Source organism: Hibiscus syriacus, unplaced genomic scaffold (genome assembly GCF_006381635.1).
Source record: "Hibiscus syriacus cultivar Baekdansim isolate YM2019G1 unplaced genomic scaffold, ASM638163v2 tig00111769_pilon, whole genome shotgun sequence".
Classification (NCBI taxonomy): domain Eukaryota; kingdom Viridiplantae; phylum Streptophyta; class Magnoliopsida; order Malvales; family Malvaceae; genus Hibiscus; species Hibiscus syriacus.
Genome location: NW_024063172.1, coordinates 2,919,482 through 2,938,585, shown reverse-complemented (window position 1 = coordinate 2,938,585; position 19,104 = coordinate 2,919,482). Strand labels below are relative to the sequence as shown.

The window sequence follows — 19,104 nt, the reverse complement described above, 5'->3', positions numbered from 1 at the left end:
GACCTAAACAAGCTCATGTGTGAGCCTTCAAGCACAACCATTTCATAATTGGAGTAGGATTAAACCAAATTATAACTGCTACGTTAATAAGTTAATCAAATAATTTAGAAGTTTATTTTTGTGGGCCAAATAACATTCACTAACAAGAGAAACAAATCGAATTTAATCTAGAAATTTTAGGATTATTTTTTAAAGATAATTGTATGAACTAATAGAATTAAATTTGTTGGGTTAAAAAAATAAGATTACGATGGTTTTAGGGGTTCACCCTTTCTAGTTTGGACGAAAAGTCGAGATCGTTGATTTTTTTCAAAGTTGTATGATCACTTATATATATTTTTTTTGGATAATTCAATTTTATTACCCAAAGCAGAATCTGCTACAAAAAACAGCCTGTTCAAGAAAACAAAAAGTATCTACTTACAAGCAGAACAAAATATCAGCTAATCTATACCCCATTGATTACAAAGTGTAGTATTAACACTATCATTCCTATTAATACTTCTACCCCTTAGTTGAATAGCAACATAGTGTTTTACAGCATGGAGCAATGCTTCAAAATTTCGTGAGCATCCTTGGAATAGCCTCTTGTTCCTCTCCTCCCAAACAGTGTAAATAAATGATGTCCAAGCTAATTTCATATTGGTAGTGAGAAAGGATCTACCTTTCCAAGCATCACAAGCCCAAGCTAAGTGATTTCCTTCGCATGTCATTGAGAATGATAACCGCGTCCCATATAGAAATAGCCAGAGGACATTGAATGAATAAATGATCTCTAGTTTCCATCGAGTCATTACAAAGCACACATTTATCTTCGATATCAAACCCAAATCGTTTCAGTCTGTCTTTAGTTGGGAGTCTGTCTAATAAGGTCATCCATGCAATAATACTAAACTTAAGAATATGGAGAGGGAACCAGATCAATTTGTGCCAAGCGACTTTCACCCCTTTGTTTCGAATCAGAAGCCAAATTTCCTTAATATTCTGTGCACCAGAAGTTAGAACATGAAAAGCTTGGATTCTCACGCTAAGTAAGCGTCGAAAGCTCCAACTAGAATTAGTAACAAAGTCAAGATGGCCGAGTTAGTCTAAGGCATGGGTTCGAATCCCATTCTTGACATTTATGGATCACCTATATATTGGTCCTTAGCATTAGTACCAATACTATGATGTTCGTTATTTGTAGGTTGATAGGTTAAATATATATATTAGTGTCAAACACTATTTTATAGATAATATGAATTTGTTTATGATTACGTAGATAATATGAATCTGTTTATGATTACGTCAAAGAGTTATAATTATTCGGAAGACATGTACTTCCAAAAATTTCGAGATACTTCGAAGGATCCAAAATTTTTAGTAAACTCGTAAAGATTCAACGTTGGTAGGTACATAAGACACAGGAATTGTATTTTTTTAAATTTGATACGTAAACTATTTTTCATTGAGTGGAAACTAGAAATTTCTACATGCACGATTCACAAAAAACCAGCTCTAATAAAAGAAGAAAGTACAGTTGAAGCTAAGACTACAAGTCGCCATAGATTATGCTGAAGATGCCATATACAGAGATAGATATAATGGAACTTGGCTATCTGTCGTGCCGTTTAAAGAAGATCGAGAGTTAATTTTATGAATAAAAAAATTTCTTTTTGAAAATGACTATACAAATTAACCGATTAAATTTCATCCACAGCTGTAATATTGGTGTGCTGGATGCCACTGATTTTCGGCATTATTACATGCGTACGTAAGGCTAAATATTTACTACACAACACACAGCGTACGGTCATCGGCTCATATATTAATTACTCACAGGTTTCTTTAAGCCAAAACCATTCAAATTGGTAGCCTTGTAATTACTCCATCTTTAATGGCTTATGGTACCTTCCACCCATTCCCCCCACTTGGTAGTTGAAAAACAGAAACCATTTCATCTAAATTCGAGGTTTAATCTAACCGATTCATGTAATTATCGTAGATGTAATAATATTCGAGTCAAATTGTTATTATATGATATCGAAATTCGACATTTTTCTTTGAATTATGTTAATATAGAGTTTAAGATTAAATCCTAAAGATGATTTATCAAGGAAGATGACATAAAATTATAAAGCTAATACGAAAGATAAGAAGAAAATGAGATTGGACTTTACCCTTTAGCTTGTTGTTCGTTGGAGTGCAGCATGCAAGCATGAAACATGTCGTTGCTTAACTAAAAACAGGCAACAAAAATAAGAGTTGGTTGACGTTTGTGTAATATGTGGTTTGAATTTTCATTACATAAACTACTTTTTTCCCCCTTACAGCTGGATACGGGTAGCTGTTTTCATGCGCCGTATGTTATTCTGTTGTCGGATATGGTTATATTTAATACGGGTGCATTTAATTTGTTTTTGTATATTTTAAAAGTTATATGTTTTATTATATTTAATAATTACAATATTATATATATTAAAAAAAGTTGGAATTATATAATTGAAGCATATATTGCTTACGACACCGAAAGAGGATGAGGTTGAGGACGAGTGAGCTGTCAAATGGTTGAATGTAATAAGCCAATGGTAGGTAGATATTGGTTCGAGTGAAATTAATGGTGTAGATTATAGATTACATAAAAATTCAACTACCTCTCTTTTTTATATTTAAACAATAAAAATAAATTAATAACACATTACAAAATTTTAATTTCGTTTGTAGTATTAAAAATCTTCGGCCTATTGTGCATTGATTGAGATTTTAACGATATAAGCGAGTAAAATTGGATTTGATTTTAAAAAAATTAATTTGATTTGAATTTTATGTTTTCGATTCGACTCTAGAAAGTTTTAAAATAAAATACGAATCGTCGTCAATTCAATTAATTTGATTAACTCAAATATGAATAAATAATATTGCAGTGTGAAATAAAAGAATAAATATATATTTATATCTTATATATGGTAAGAAAAATTCGTTAAATTAGACTAATCTATATTAACATCATAAATATTTACAATTAAGTTTGAACAAAAATCCGATAGTTCGACTTGAATTACGTAAATTCAACTTGATTTTCTTAAAAAATAAAATTTAAATTCTGAAATAAGACTGATTAAATCGACTAATTCAAAATTTTGAACTTAATTCGATCCGATCGAATATTCAGCCTACCGAACGGACGACTATTTACATTTGGTATGGCGTGTTGAGGGCCCGCAGCGTGTGCGCATGTCTGTGTAGCCTGCGGTTAATGATAAGCTGTTGACAAATGTTGTTGAAGCTCTCTCACATACGACTGATACCTCTTGTGCCGAATGTGATCACCGGTTGCGTCACTGTTCTCAAGCAACAAGTATATGGCCTCGGCTTATTAAATTTCCAGTCTATCGAAGTGAAGGACTGGATTGTAAGGAATTTAAAGTAGCCATGCTATTTTGCGAAAAACAAAGATAATTGGGACCCTTTATGTAAGACTAATTTAATAAAAATACAAGTTTCTAGATTAGGAAAATGCCATTGGTTATGCTAAAATCCATGATTTTGATCAAAGTCCTTTGTATCATAAATGTTGTACTAACATGTCAAAATAATAAGGACATCACATTCAACAAACCTGCTGATGGGGAAACACTTAGTTTTCAAAGCTAATTAATTTTTAATTTTATTTGGTCTTCATCCATGTAAGCTCACTACCACGAAAGATTTGACTTGTGATCACCGTATCATCTTCCACTCCTTTCTCACATTCAATCTGGCCATCAAATTCATGAACATCGATTCACCAATATTCACAGTCAAACATATAAATTCACGTTCACCTCTACTCAAACTTAAATTATTTAAAGAAGTTAAATAATATTCAGTTTACCATCGTTTAGATTTATTAATTTAGTTTTTTATCATAAGGGGAATGCAACAAAAACAATAAGATTTTGCAACATTATTCTCCTCAGGTCAATGGTTTAAACATTAATCTCAATTTTACAAATTCTTTAAATGCATTCACATTCAAAAAGATTTGTCTCTCTTGGTTTTTGGAATGCATGTTATATATATATATATATATATATATATAAGATAATAGAGAAAGAAAAATGAAAAAGAAAGGGAAAATGAGTTGGCATAGAGATGAATTAGAATGAGAATTTAAACACCCACAAGGTCTCCTACTCCAACTGTGGCATTCATTTCACCATTAATGACTTACACCAGCAGCTACCCCATGCTTCAGTGATCTTAAATACAGTGGATAGCTGCATTCCTTGTTGGATACAATGCTATCATACCCCCATCCTTTTATTATCTCCATAATATTATATAATCTCTCCTGTATTTTCTTAGTTATTGTGAATATTGGTGTTTATATATTCATGCATCATTGATCTGCTTTTCGTGGTTGAAGCTAAGGGCTATATATGTTTGTGTATATATATATATGTGAGTGAGTGATAACAGACACACAAAACAAGGCCAACCAGTGCAGCCCACATACAAGGGAACTTGGTTTTCTCTGGAAGCTTATTATTATTTTATATTGTGTGTGCTGTGTGAGTTTTGTTCTTCCGCTGTTGCCTTTCCATGGCTGCTTTTGTTGGGGCACTCAAGCTCTTTATCTGTCTGCTGCTTTGGCTTAACACTCTCTCTTCTCTTCAAGGTCTTCTCCTCCTCACATCTCTTCTTCTTTTCCAACACTTTATATTTATATATATGGTCTCTTTATGTTGGTATTGTTTCTCTCTCAAGAATCTAATCTATATGTGGAAAAAGAATCTTGGAATTTCTTGTTTTCATTTGTTCATTCTTTTTTTGGCTGTATTTTCAATTAATTAGTAAAAGTTCTGTCACAAGAAATTTCATTGAAAACATGATGTGTTCTCGACGAAAAGATGGTTTAGTGATGAAAAAGTTGACGGTTTCCATTTATAGCGACGAAATTATAGTGTCACTAATATCCTCAATAACTATATGAAAATTTTCTGCTAAACTATTACAGGTGCGAGGGATTTCTCCGAATTTCGGTACCCGTTCATCAAAAGGGCGAGTTCGTTTTCATCGTCGTCTTCGTTCTCGTCCTCAAACACAGACGAAGTTTCGTACGACTACATAATCGTCGGAGGTGGCACGGCGGGGTGTCCCTTAGCCGCGACATTGTCTCGGAACTTCAGCGTGTTGGTTTTGGAGAGAGGTGGAGTTCCCTTCTCAAATGTCAACGTCTCCTTCCTCAGAAACTTCCACATCGCCTTGGCCGACACTTCTCCGGCCTCCGCTTCCCAACCGTTCGTCTCCACCGATGGCGTCATTAATGCTAGGGCTAGGGTTTTGGGTGGTGGCACTTGCATCAATGCTGGCTTCTACACCAGAGCTAATTCTGAGTATGTTTTTCTCCTCAATGTATTTATTTTCTTCTCTATTACAATCACTTTGGACCATCAATATTTTTTAAAAATATATTATTTTAAAAATTTTATATACAAAATTCGAAACTTAACATCCACAATTTTATGTAAATTATAGGAAAAAAATATAAGAGAAGGGTCTTAATTGTAAGAGAATTCGGTCCAATAATATTAAATATATATATAGCAGAAGATGTAGTTCACATGTTACCATATACAAAGATGGTGGTCACGTGAAACCTTAACATCAATATATGCATTTATTAAGGTTTTCAGGGTCCCCCATATGTATAACCTTGGGGTAATTCGTTTATTAAGAACAATTAATTAGGGTTTTCTGATGAGTCGTAAAAGGGACGAAAACATTTATGATCCACCCGCCTTCCTTTTTAATGAAGTTCTCTTCCTTATATATAAGTTTCTTTTCTCATTATTTTTACTTAAATTATATTTCAATTTTCAGATTAGTACTTGAAATTTTCTCGATAGAAAGTGATACTTAAACTATTAATTTTATCTCAATTTATTAAAAAGATCGTAGTCAATAAGAATGTCACACATAATATACTTTTGGAGGGATAAAATAAGATGAAATGATAGTTTTAAGTATCACTTTTGACTAAAAAAAATTTAAGTAGTGATTTGAAAATGGGGTATTGTTTAGGGACTAATTTCTTAATAAAACACTATTTAGCTAGCACTAACGAGGACTTCATTATTTGCCCTACACATTTGGTCCAACTCATTGGGCACCTCTCTTTTTTCTTTTCTTCATTTTTCTGTATGAAATGTTTACCAATAAAGTTAGGTGTGAATATACACGTACATAAAATTTTACGTTATGAGTAAATTTATAAAATTTTACGTTATGAGTAAATTTATAAAATTTTAAAAAATTAAAATAAATTATCAGTAAAGAAAATTACAAAAAAAATACTTAAACTATATACGAATTGAACTTTTTTGTTGTTGGATGTTGCAGTTTCATTAAAAGAGTAGGGTGGGATGCAAGGTTAGTGAATGAGTCATATCCATGGGTGGAGAGACAAATAGTACACCAGCCTAAACTTGCACGGTGGCAAGATGCTTTAAAGGATGGCCTTTTAGATGTTGGCATCTCCCCTTATAATGGATTCACCTACGATCATGTCTACGGTACTAAAGTTGGGGGTACCATTTTCGACCGCTTCGGTCGTCGACATACCGCGGCTGAGCTTCTCGCTTCTGCTAACCCGAAAATGCTCACTGTTTTGGTATATGCCACAGTCCAAAAAGTCTTGTTCGATAAAACAGGGAAGAGACCGAAGGCGATGGGAGTGAAGTTCAAGGATGAGAATGGGAACCAACATCAGGCGTTTTTGACTAACGATCGGAGGAGCGAAGTGATTTTATCGTGCGGTGCGATGGGGACTCCTCAGTTGCTGATGCTTAGTGGTGTCGGACCGAAAGCCGAACTCGAGAGGTTGAACATTTCCATGGTGTTGCATAACGAGTTTGTTGGCAAAGGCATGGCTGATAACCCGATGAACTCGGTTTTCGTCCCGATGACACGTCCCGTGGAACAATCTCTTATACAAACTGTTGGCATTACCAAGATGGGAGTTTACATTGAAGCTAGCAGCGGATTCGGACAGTCCCAAGATAGCATTCGTTGCCATCACGGTATATTGTCAGCGGAAATCGGGCAGCTCTCGACGTTACCTCCAAAGCAAAGAACAAAAGAAGCCATTGAAGCATTCATCAAAGGAAAAAAAGACATTCCACATGAGGCATTTAAGGGAGGTTTCATTTTAGAGAAGATTGCAATGCCCCTTTCCACAGGCCACCTCAACTTGGTCAACACCAACGTCGACGACAACCCTTCTGTTACCTTCAACTACTTCGGCCACCCTCGTGACCTACAGCGATGCGTAAACGGGATCCGGATGGCTGCCAAGGTTATACAATCGGACCGGTTCACAAACTTTGCTAAATGTGATAAACCGACCATGGAGAAGCTTCTTAACATGAGTGTCAGGGCGAACGTTAACCTCGTCCCAAAGCATACTAATGACACAAAGTCCCTAGAACAGTTCTGCAAAGACACTGTGATCACAATTTGGCATTACCATGGAGGGTGTCATGTCGGAAAAGTGGTGAACCATGACCACAGAGTTCTCGAAACCAGAAGACTCCGAATCATCGACGGGTCCACATTTAGTGAATCCCCGGGGACTAACCCTCAGGGCACTGTCTTGATGATGGGAAGGTAAGCATCAAAAGGCACATTTAATTAGCAATACAAAGCATTAACTATGTACAAAAGTGGTAGGGCAAGGGTACACTTATTTTCTTTTCGATTTTTGGATCTTTGCAGGTACATGGGAGTCAAGATTTTGAGACGAAGACTAGGAAAGGCTGCTCATGTGTAAGGGAGCACCGAGCACCGGGGTTTGTTCGTAGCCGTCGTAGTAGGCACTAGGAAATGAATGTGATATTTATATGTAGAGAATTAACTTTAGCTTTGCCCTTTTGAATTGTGATGTTTATATATTTATGATGAACTGTTCTTGTGGACTGTGCTCTGCTAGTGGTTGGTGCCAAGATTGATGAGGAACTGAAAAAGAAGGAAAGAAATGGGAAATACTTTGGGGTATTAGGCTTAGCTATGTGCTTGTTTTGATGTTTTTGGTACCATATAATCAAAGATTTAAGGTTCCATGCTCTGTTTCTTACTGGTTTTCTTCACAATTTTAAGCAATCAAGCTGAGATATAAATGAACAGCGGAATGACTTGTAAAAGGGCCTGGGTTCCGGCTCCTCAACTCCCGGTTCAATGCTTCAATTCGATGCAGACATTGATATATTGCGCTTATTAATCTATAGTGTTGTGCTGGTTGAAATGACTCTAAAGCTTGCGCAAGCTCACTTCAATGCCCACAATTCTCATGAAATTCATTGCATATTAGCCTTAATGCATGAACAATTTGGCCCGTAAAAGGACGATGAGATGCTTCAGGCTGCACGCACATGGCCGCAATTGCCGCTACCTTGGAGATGCTTCATGCTTCATTCTTAACCTTCCTTGGCTGCAAGGAGTGCACGTGTAATACCCCAAAATTTTGTTAGTGGCTAAAATGTAAATTTTAAAGTTTAGTGGCTAAAGTATAAAATTGGAAAACGTTTAGGGAACTAAGTAATAAGTTTCCCAAAAAGAATTTTTATTCCATAAATGGATAATTTACTCTTGAGGGTGAAGTTTTATTGAAATGACTCTAAAGCTTGCGCAAGCTCCCTTCAATGCCCACAATTCTCATGAAATTCATTGCATATTAGCCTTAATGCATGAACAATTTGGCCCGTAAAAGGACGATGAGATGCTTCAGGTTGCACGTACATGGCCGCAATTGCCGCTACCATGGAGATGCTTCATTCTTAACCTTCCATGGCTGCAAGGAGTGCACGTGTAATACCCCAAAATTTTGGTTAGTGACTAAAATGTAAATTTTGAAAGTTTAGTGGCCAAAGTAAAAAATTAGGAAAAGTTTAGGGAGTTAAGTGGTAATTTTCCCAAAAAAATTATTCCATAAATGAATAATTTACTATTGAGGAAGAGGTTTTATTGAAATCAGATTCTTGATTCAGAATTGGTGTAAAATACTAGAAAGTGTTAAAGTTCGGTAAAAATTCAGTAAATCGAATCGAATAGAAATTTTGGGAAAATTTGAAGGTTATTAAATTAAGCTTAAATATATTATTTCCACATTTTAAAATGATGAAAAATAATATGGATCATTGGATTTGAGAATTAATTTCCATGTTAAATTTGGATAGTTGGATTAAAGTGGCAAAATTGTAATTTTTGAAAAGTTGCATAAATAAAATGGTAAAGGGTGAAATATTTTGTTCATCTTTTATTTTTGAAAGATGATAAGGGTTATGTGGTTTGGTATTAAAGCCGTGGACTCCAACCTTAGGTGAAAGAAACTTTCTTTTTTATTTTGAGCAATTTCCTTTGATTTTTGGATTAAGAAGTGAAATAGAAAATCGTTCTATTCGAAAAACGCTATCATTTGGTACCATTATTGCATGCTAATCTTGATTGTGTTGAAAGATTTTAAATTCTAGGGTTTATTTTCACATTAGGGTTTATGTAATTGATGATGAATTTTAAGGTTTTGAGGTCGTAGAATCGTTTCCAAGTTTGCAGGATGATCAAAACTTCCTAGAAATGATTCCATGATGTTTCGAGTTAAACCCTAATTTATGAAAGTTTGTGCTTTGATGAAATTTTATTAGGGTTTTATTGTAGAGATTTTAAAATGTTGAATCGAGGTTGAATTCATGCTCGAATCGAACTGAAATTGAATAAAAATCATGAAAACCCTAGTCTTAGATTTTCAAAGCATTCGACCTTAGGGTTTTAAATTAGGAAAAATTTTGTAAAAGTTCCCATGGCTTAGAAATGATATATGGAAGGTTCTAAAACCTTTAGAAAATTATTTGGGTCAATTTTTAATTTTGTGAAAGCTGAGGGACATATTTGGTAATTATAGAAAAGTTGTGGGTTAATGTGTAAATGTGTAATAGTTGATGTACTATGCTGGAAATTAATGCTTGAGTGTTGAAATTGATGTTAGAAGGTGAAATTGGATTATTTTGGAAAGTTGGTAAAAGTTTAGGTTCAAATCACAAATATGAAAAAGTTGAGAGCTTAAGTGAAAATGTTATGTGAAATTTGGATAAAATGAAATTTGAATGGTCAATTAGAAGTGTTAATATCAACATTTATGTTCTGGCATAGAATTATTATCGAATGAGCATCAGAAGATTTTTTAGGAATTTATTTTCTAATGCGTTCCTATGTTAATAAGATTCTAACATCTTATTTGAATTTGTATATGTTTTGTAATGATGCTCATTTATATTGTGTGCTTGAAATCAAGATTAAACACTATTAAAGCTAAGGAGAAGCTTAAGGATGAAATTGAATCTCTAAGGAAGGTTGGCAAGCTAAAGACACCAGGTGAGTGCAAATTTAATTTGTACTTATGTTATTGAACAAACATTGGCTTGCGATGAGCCATTGACGGAGTTACTATGGTAAGGAGTGACTCCTAAAATATTATGTGATTTGTGATGTATTCATATATGTGTATTTGGTGAGCTAATAGAATTAGTGACAACCTAAAAATGCAAATCGGTGAAGTCTGCTTAGAAATTAAGTTATGGACAGTAAGTTTAGAAAATCACCATAAATTCTACAAAAATGATTAGAGAATAATTTTCATATAATTGGATTTGTATATCAGTATAATTTTGTTTAGAATAAATTGAAACTAATTTTGAGGTATATACAAAAAAAATATGAATTTTTAACCGATGATAGGTAAGAAAATGAGGCAGCAGATTCTGCTCAAAATAAATTCTATCAATCAAATTTGAAAATTCACCATAAATTGTACAAACTGAACTAGAAGGAGTGACTTATATGGATAGATTTTTATTTGAGTCTAGTTTCCAATGGTATAAATGAAATTATTTTTAAAGGTGTAGATTAATACAAAACAATATTTCTTTAAAAGTAGTACAAACTGCCAGGATATGAAATTATGATAAATTTTGGGATATAACCAAATTACAAGCAAAGAATCAAGTTAAAGCTTAGTGAGGCTTGTATTTTGACTTGCATATAATGTCAAAATGAGTGCAATACATGCATAACATTACACATAGATGTTTTATACATCATCAGGTAGGATTTACAATGAGTCTACCTTATTTATGTTGGCATGATATTTATGTCATTCATAATATATTTGACATATTCTAAATATGTCAAAGGTTGAATATAAAATGCATTGATCATTGATCGTTACATATGATGTTTATCATGAACATATATGATATTTTTCATGATTGATATTTCGGGTATGAACTGTCCAATGTTAAATTATGATAGTATACTTTGCCATGGATGGATCAAATAAAATAGATTGTATGCCCAAGTAAGTCATTGAAGGACATGGTGTAATTGGAATGCCATAGAGTCTAGCAGCTGCATAATCGGATTAACACTATAATGTGTAAGGACACTTAGTGTAGCATTATGGTGTGTAAGGACACTTAGGTCATATGGTACTATAGTGTGTAAGGACACTTAGTACAACATTGTATTGTGTAAGGACTCTCAGTGCAACACTATGGTGTGTAAGGACACTTGGTGCATATGGTACTATAGTGTGTAAGGACACTTAGTATAACAATGTAGTGTGTAAGGATCCTTAGTGCAACACTTTGGTGTGTAAAGACACTCAGTGCATATGGTAAGCACTTCGGTGCATCTTTGACTCAAGATCCCAGGGTCTTCATAGGGTTACGTTTGGGCTATGGTTTATTGGTTAATAAATGATGAACATGTGAATAAGCTTATGAACTTATTGAATACATGACAAGTATATTGGTAAGAAATTTATATGTTATTCATATCATGTTCATAGTAGTAGCATGATTGGAAATAAAGATAAAGTGATCATAATGCATTGAATATTATTATTGTTTACATTTATGTGTTGTATTGCCTTGAATATATTTCTATTGATTGTCTCACTAAGTGTATACTTAGTGTGTGATGATTTTCACGTTTAGGTAAATTAAAGCGGAAGGAGTAGGGAGCTGAGCTTGACATCAATCACTAAGGAATATTTACAGGTAATAGTAATGACATTTGACTCTGTTTCAACACTTTCTAGCTGACATGTATACGAGTAAGAAGTGTTTGCAAACTAAAAGTATGGTTAGTATTAAATATAATTTAGTATAAACATATACTATGATACTAAACCATGCTTTAAAAGGTATTTTAAATGAGATTTTAAATTAGACAGTTTTATTTATTATATGAACAAAGCATAATAGTTTATTACTGCCTGAGATCAGATTTGAATTAGAAGTTGAAATATTATATTTTGAATTCCTCTGATTATGTATTTTATAATAAATGTATAAATATGAAATTTGTGAAAGAAACTAGATTTGACCTATTTTGGGTTAAGAAATGTTTTGATTATTTGATGTGACATCTATGATTCGTGTACGGAAGCATATACGAGAAATGAGTGTTACTAGCCCATGTGACAAGATTTTCCTGGCCCCGGTGGCTGCAATAAGTCCACAGGTTTCCTCCCGTAAGGAGCTAGAGTAGGACCACACCGACCGGTCATCGCATACTCGGGGGCCAAGTAACAGAAACAAATGAGATAAATTGACAAATGAGCTATGGTTATGAAGATTGAAAAGGACTGTCGAATAACATGCTTCCATACTCAACTTCAGTCGTTGAACGAGAAACATCTTCATTAAACTTCAAGACAACATATGCATAGCAAGAAAAACACAATATTCAGAAATCGACCTTCCAATTTCGATCATCAACGTCACTTTCCTAGTCAGCATCAGAGAAAACAGAAATCGACGACGACCGAGAATGCTCAATCACGATGAAAACAACATCGTGTATGAGAACAAGAAAACTATTGATGAGGATGAGCCGAGCAAAAAGGCAGAAACATTGTGGTAATAACCTTTGGTTGTAAGAAATAAGTATTTTTTTGGCCCCAAGCGGGACATAATACTTCGAACCTGCTTCGTGGCAATCTATAGGCTCTATGTGGTCACTGTTAAATATTTTACTGGACGAAAATGTAACTTTTGAAAGTTTCAGATAAGCATCTGTCCAAGATAATGTTTTTATCTCTGCCGCACTGAAATTCAATATTGGAAAAGTGGAGAACAGGTTGAATAAATAAGTGGGAAAGATCAAATAAAGATCTTGTGATCCGTAATAAAATTGTGTGGGACAATGATTAAATAAAGGATAAATTATATCCATGAACATTTAATTATGGAGAGATTTCAATTTGACCATTGATCTATCGATTTTGTCAAATTTAATTATTTAAATGATACCAGTCTAGCCATCCGTTGTTAACATTTAATGATTGATTGATATAATCATAAAATTAATATAATTATACTTTTAATTCTTAGTTTCTACATATTTTGATAATTACCACATCAATCTCTATTAAATTTTAACGACTGATGACTTAATTAATATCATTTAGATAATTAAATGATCCAATTGATGAAATTAAAAGGTTGATTGTAAAATTAAAATTTTTCCATAATTAAATAGTCATGGGTATAGTTTATCCTTAAATAACCATTTCCTAAATGAATAGGGATTGGTGAATACTTGATAAAAGAAGAAGAAAAACAATAATGTTAGTAACGATTTTTGTTAAATAAGACATTGTAGTGACAAAATTAGAAAGGAGATAATGGACGCGTGACTAGTTGGTATAATGTGCCTTTTTATTTCTGCTCGATCCAATCTTTTAGTATAGAGAAAGTGCCGACAGACAACCATTTTCTCTTTGGACACCAAAACAGAACACCCTTCATCCAAACAACCCACAAACGCCACCACCCCCGCCGCAAACCCTTCCTTTCCCCCCACTAAAGCCCAACGCTACGGAGAAGCCCGCCCTCTCTACCGCCCCCAAACCAAGCGCATCCGTCGCTCATGCTGTTGTTCATGTTGCCTCTGGACCACCGTAGCTATCCTCGTAATTCTCCTCCTCGCCGCCATAGCCACCGCTATCTTGTACGTCTTTTACAGTCCACACCGCCCTACTTTCACAATCTCCTCCCTCAAAATCTCGACCCTCAACATAACATCGTCTTCAAAACTCATCACCAACATCAACCTCAACGTAGTAGCCAAAAACCCGAACAAAAGACTCGTCTACACGTACGACCCCATCACCGTATCGCTCATCACGAACGACGGCATCGAAATAGGCGACGGCTCGTTCCGTTCCTTCGTGCATGGCACTAAGAACACGACTCATTTGAAAGCCGCCATAACTAGCGGCAGCAGCCAAGAACTCGATAATGGTTCGGCCGGAAAGTTAAAAGCTGGTTTGAAGAATAAAAAGGGTCTGCCATTGAAGATGAAGTTGGAGACCAAAGTGAAAGCAAAGATGGGAGCTTTGAAGACGCCAAAGGTTGGGATTAGGGTTGTTTGTGAAGGTATTAAAGCTGCTGCTCCCAAGGGGAAATCTGCAACAATTGCTTCAACTTCTAATGCGAAATGTAAGGTTGATTTGAGGATTAAGATCTGGAAATGGACTTTCTGATGCGAAGAATTAAGAAGAAGCTTTGATGTTTATTTTATTTTTGTGTCAATCATTATTTTGGGGTCATTGTATGTTTTTTTTTTTGTAAATTTTGTGATTAATCCTAATGATAGGATATATATACCTTCTAAATACATTTTTGCTTTGCTTTTTTTGTTTTGTTTTTAGTCCTTGTTCAGAGGTCATTTTATATATTTTTATTGAAATTTACATAATTTTATTACGAGGGTAATTTTATTGAATTTTACATAATGTTGTAACTATATATTATTAATTAAAACTAAAGGTTAATCTATATTCTTTTTCTATTTTCAATAATATACTTTTTTTTAGAGATGATAAATTTTTGCATTTAAGTAAGGATCAACTTAAAATTTATATTACAGATAATAATTTAATTTTTTTAAGGAGATTATAAAATCAGATTTTTAATAAAAAAATATATAAAAGTATGGGTTTCTAGGGACTTACGAATGTCCTCATCTGTCCCGTCGATGTGCTCCCTTACCAATACCATTCAAGGAATTTTGACTTACGTGATAAGATTAATTTTATAAAATCTATGAAGAATTCGATTTAGATAATTATAATTTTATGTTTGATTAAATATGATATCAATTTAAATTAAAATGAAATTAATTAATATTTTGTTTGATTTTTTTATTTTAATAATAATATATTAAATCAAAATTTACTACAACAGTATCAAATCAATGAATAAAAAAATTATCCATTTCACCTTATCTCATTAACATTCCTAAGTTTATTCATGAACTTTCGCTTTTTCTATTATTATTATTTTTCACCTGAAAAAAATGATTAAACATCCATGAAAAAGTTTGGGACAAATGTCAGGTACGAATCGAAAGCGGGGAAAAGGGGGATTTTTTCATAATAAAATGTATCCTTTACGGACTGAAAACGTAATAATTTATTGTCTTTGCTTAAATTCCACGTTCAGAGTGCCCAAAATTTATAATAGTGGTTGTCATGTCACTACCCGAATATGAAAAATTAGTACTAAAAATTTATGGGTAAATTACACAAATATTCCCAGACTATAGGGTATACTTTATTAAGTCCTTTGACTAATAAAAGTTACAAATTGATCTTTTGACTATAGAATGTTGCTTTGTTAAGTCTCTTGACTATTAAAAGTTACAAAATAGTCACCCGACTATTCATTATGTTTCAAACTCATCATTTTACGTTAGAATTTGGCGGTTGTTTAATATGTACGTTAATATGATGACTGAGATATGATAGTCATTTGAGAATCTAGGATTATATTTTATCATATCATAATCAACAGACTACATTTAACTCAAAATACCGTCAATTTTTAAGGAAAAATGACTAGTTTGGAACATAATGAATAGTCAGGTTTCCATTTTGTAACTTTTAATAGTCAAATGACTTAACAAAGCTACATTCAATAGTCAAAGAATCATTTGTAACTTTTAAAAATAGAAGGACTTAATAAAATAATATCTTATAATTGGGAGACCAGTTGTGTACTTTACCCAAATTTTATTTACTCATAATATTTATGAAGGTGACTCGCTAGAGTTGGACTTGAACAAAATTATTTTGGTCCTATTCCCAAATGTGATGCTCCCGAAACTTTCATGGACTTCCTCCCTATCAATCTTTGTACAGTTATCTAAAGTTACTTACAAAGACCATTGTTCGCCGATTAAAACCTCTCTTTCCGATTCTTATCGAGCCAAATTAAACGAGCCTTATCTCCCGTTGTTCAATAATAGAAAACATTATTCTTAATCAAGAAGTTATTCACTCAATGTGCCTTTTTAAAAGCAAACATGGGTAGATGACGATTAAGGTCATCTCCAGCCCTCATCTCTATTCTACAACATCTCTATATCTACTCTAAAGATGAAACAATAATTTATCTTCAACACTATCTCTACATTACTACCAACTCTACTTTATTCACAATATTTAACTATTATAATATTGATTTTGCAAATAAAATATATACATTTATAATAAATATCAAGATAAAAAGCATAAATAAAACATTCATAAATAACATTGCGAAAATAAAAATAAATAAGAAAATTACAATTCATAATAATAATGCGAAAATGTTAGACGTCTCCAACACATTAATACCTTATATATATTAACATGTGATACACAAATGTGACTGAAATACAAAAAAATAAAAACAGAACATCTCAAACTGAAATACAAATATATTAACATCTCAAACATTAATACTGTATAAATAAGTGCTAAACCTAGGAGGATCTAAGGCTAATTTACCCATAATGTTACAGTGACTAGACCTTAATTTACCCAAAAAAAAAATTAGTATATAACCTAACTAAAAAAACCTAAGTTAGTTTACTAAAACTAAACACCTCAGCCGCTCAAGCTCTCCACTTCTCTCCATTTCCTCTCGATGGAAACCAGAGGTCAAAATCCATGGCCACCAAACTTCAGTCGAAACTCATAAAAAAATGTAGCGCAATTACAGTGCAACGCCAGTTGTAGCGTGCACTGTAGTTGTAGTCACAATGCAGCTACAAAGTGACAATGGGCTGGAGTATAGGATCATTTCCAAAGTGGAGATCTTCGCCACTCCAGTGATGCACTGGAGATGGCCTAAGATGGACTTAGAAAAAACCTTTAATAGAATTCGTTGGGACTTCATTTCCAACGCTTTGGTGGATGCTGACTTCCCACCGGGTATTCGAAGAACAATCATGAACTTTATTACTTCTTCTAGCTTTCAAGTACAATGGAATAAAAGTTTATCCCAATCATTTGTTCCAGAAATGGGCATCCGACAAGGTGATCTCCTCTCCCCTTATCTCTTCGTGCTTGCAATGGAACATTTGGGCCACCTCATTAATCACTTTGTTGCTCATGGCTTTTGGTTAGGATGGCAATGGGTCGAGTCGGGTCGGATGTTTGCCTGCTCCAACTTCGACCCAACATAATAAAACCATAATCTCACTATGACCCGACTCTGATTTTAATATTATTTAATTTGACCCGACTCCAACTCCAAAAATACGACATAAACCCGACTCCGAACCAACCGACCTAATTTTTATTATTAAAAATAAAAAAAATACAGAAAAAATCCTAAAAAATACCCTAGTGACACCAACTTTTCATCATCAAAATCCCTAAAACAACATAAATTTTAGTTTTTCATTATCTAAAATACTAATGGCTACCATTTTTCTCTTAATATGTAAAATATATTGATTTTTTAAAGTTGGAATTTTAAAACAAAAAACTAAAACAAAAAACAATCTAGATTTATAGCATATATTCATAAACTAAAAAAGAAATAATAAAAATTATTTTTTATTTACAAGAACAAATATTACAAACACGTTTAGATCGAAAACCTAGAATAAAGAAAAGTTGAGAAGAACTCATAAATTAAAGAACCAAAATCTTTAAATAAAATAGCTCTCAAAGTTTAGTTCTTCTTTGAACAAAAAAAAGGAGAAAAAACTTTAAAAAGGATAGGGGATCATCTAAATAATGAAACAAAAAAATTAAAATTTGTTAACATTCAAATTGAAGTGGGAAGAAATAAAATTTAAGAGGAAATGAAGAAAAGTTGAGAGAAGAATTTAAACTTGGGCAAAGAAGGAAAATGGAAAGAGAGAAACCCTAAAAAATTATATATATATTTGACCTCTAACCCAACTCCGACCTGAACCCAAAAACATTATATACTAAATCGGGTCTGATCGGATCTAGTCGGATGCAGAAATTGTCATTTCTAATCTGGTCTCTTTTTTAATTTAGTCGGAATAGTATCCTCTATCTCATTTTTTCTTTACTAACGAGCTCATCTTCTATGCCAAAGCTGATATGTCTCAGGTGGAAACAATTAATAATATTCTTTGTACTTTTGGCGAGAGCTCTAACCACTGTGTTAGTAAACTTAAAACTCAGATTTATTTCTCACCTGATACTGATATGAATTTGAAATAAATGATTAGCAGCCACCTGGGTTTTCAGATGGTTGACTCTATGGGAAAATATTTGGGAGTGTCAGTCATTCATGGTCGTTCGCGTTGTGCCGACTACAATTTCATTTTAGATAAAATGAAATCTTGCCTTTGTGAATGGGCGGGTCGTTCTCTTTCCATAGCCGGGCGTGTAACCTTGGTGAAATCAGTCCTTAGCGTAATCCTGGTTTACTTTATGCAGATTACTTTGCTTCCGAAAAAAGTTTGCAATGGCATCGAGAGTTTGATACGCCGTTTCATTTGGGGATCCAGTCCAAATGCCCCTAAGGATCCCTTCATCAACTGGGAAACTTTATGTCAACCAATCAATTGGGGTGGTCTTGGTTTAAGGCGCTTTTACGACCACAATACGACATTCATGCTAAAGTTAAGGTTCTCAATATTCACCAAGAGCGATGACTTTTGGGTCCGCTGTCTCCGCTAAAAATATAAGGTTGATTCGATTTTCCCGTCGATGATTCACAAACGTATTTGTATTGTTGGGGAAATCGGGTTATTTCCCACACGAACGTAGTT

General features: G+C 33.6%; 3 protein-coding genes across 3 annotated transcripts; all 3 read left to right on the top strand.

The window, feature by feature from the left end:
- The first annotated feature begins 4,351 nt into the window (after nt 1–4,351).
- Nucleotides 4,352–7,985, top strand: LOC120169410 (protein HOTHEAD-like). The gene is made up of 4 exons (XM_039177546.1): nt 4,352–4,639; nt 4,979–5,357; nt 6,364–7,629; nt 7,738–7,985. Exons 1-4 carry the CDS (start codon nt 4,564–4,566, stop codon nt 7,790–7,792), a joined length of 1,776 nt encoding a protein of 591 aa, XP_039033477.1. The 5' UTR covers nt 4,352–4,563; the 3' UTR covers nt 7,793–7,985.
- A 4,489-nt stretch (nt 7,986–12,474) lies between these two features.
- LOC120169892 (NDR1/HIN1-like protein 6) lies at nt 12,475–14,565 on the top strand. The gene is made up of 2 exons (XM_039177964.1): nt 12,475–12,537; nt 13,769–14,565. Exons 1-2 carry the CDS (start codon nt 12,475–12,477, stop codon nt 14,561–14,563), a joined length of 858 nt encoding a protein of 285 aa, XP_039033895.1. The 3' UTR covers nt 14,564–14,565.
- Nucleotides 14,566–17,106: 2,541 nt separating this feature from the next.
- On the top strand, nt 17,107–17,532 carry LOC120169891. Its single transcript, XM_039177963.1, has one exon. The coding sequence runs from the start codon at nt 17,107–17,109 to the stop codon at nt 17,530–17,532; it is 426 nt and encodes a 141-aa protein (XP_039033894.1).
- Nucleotides 17,533–19,104: the final 1,572 nt, after the last annotated feature.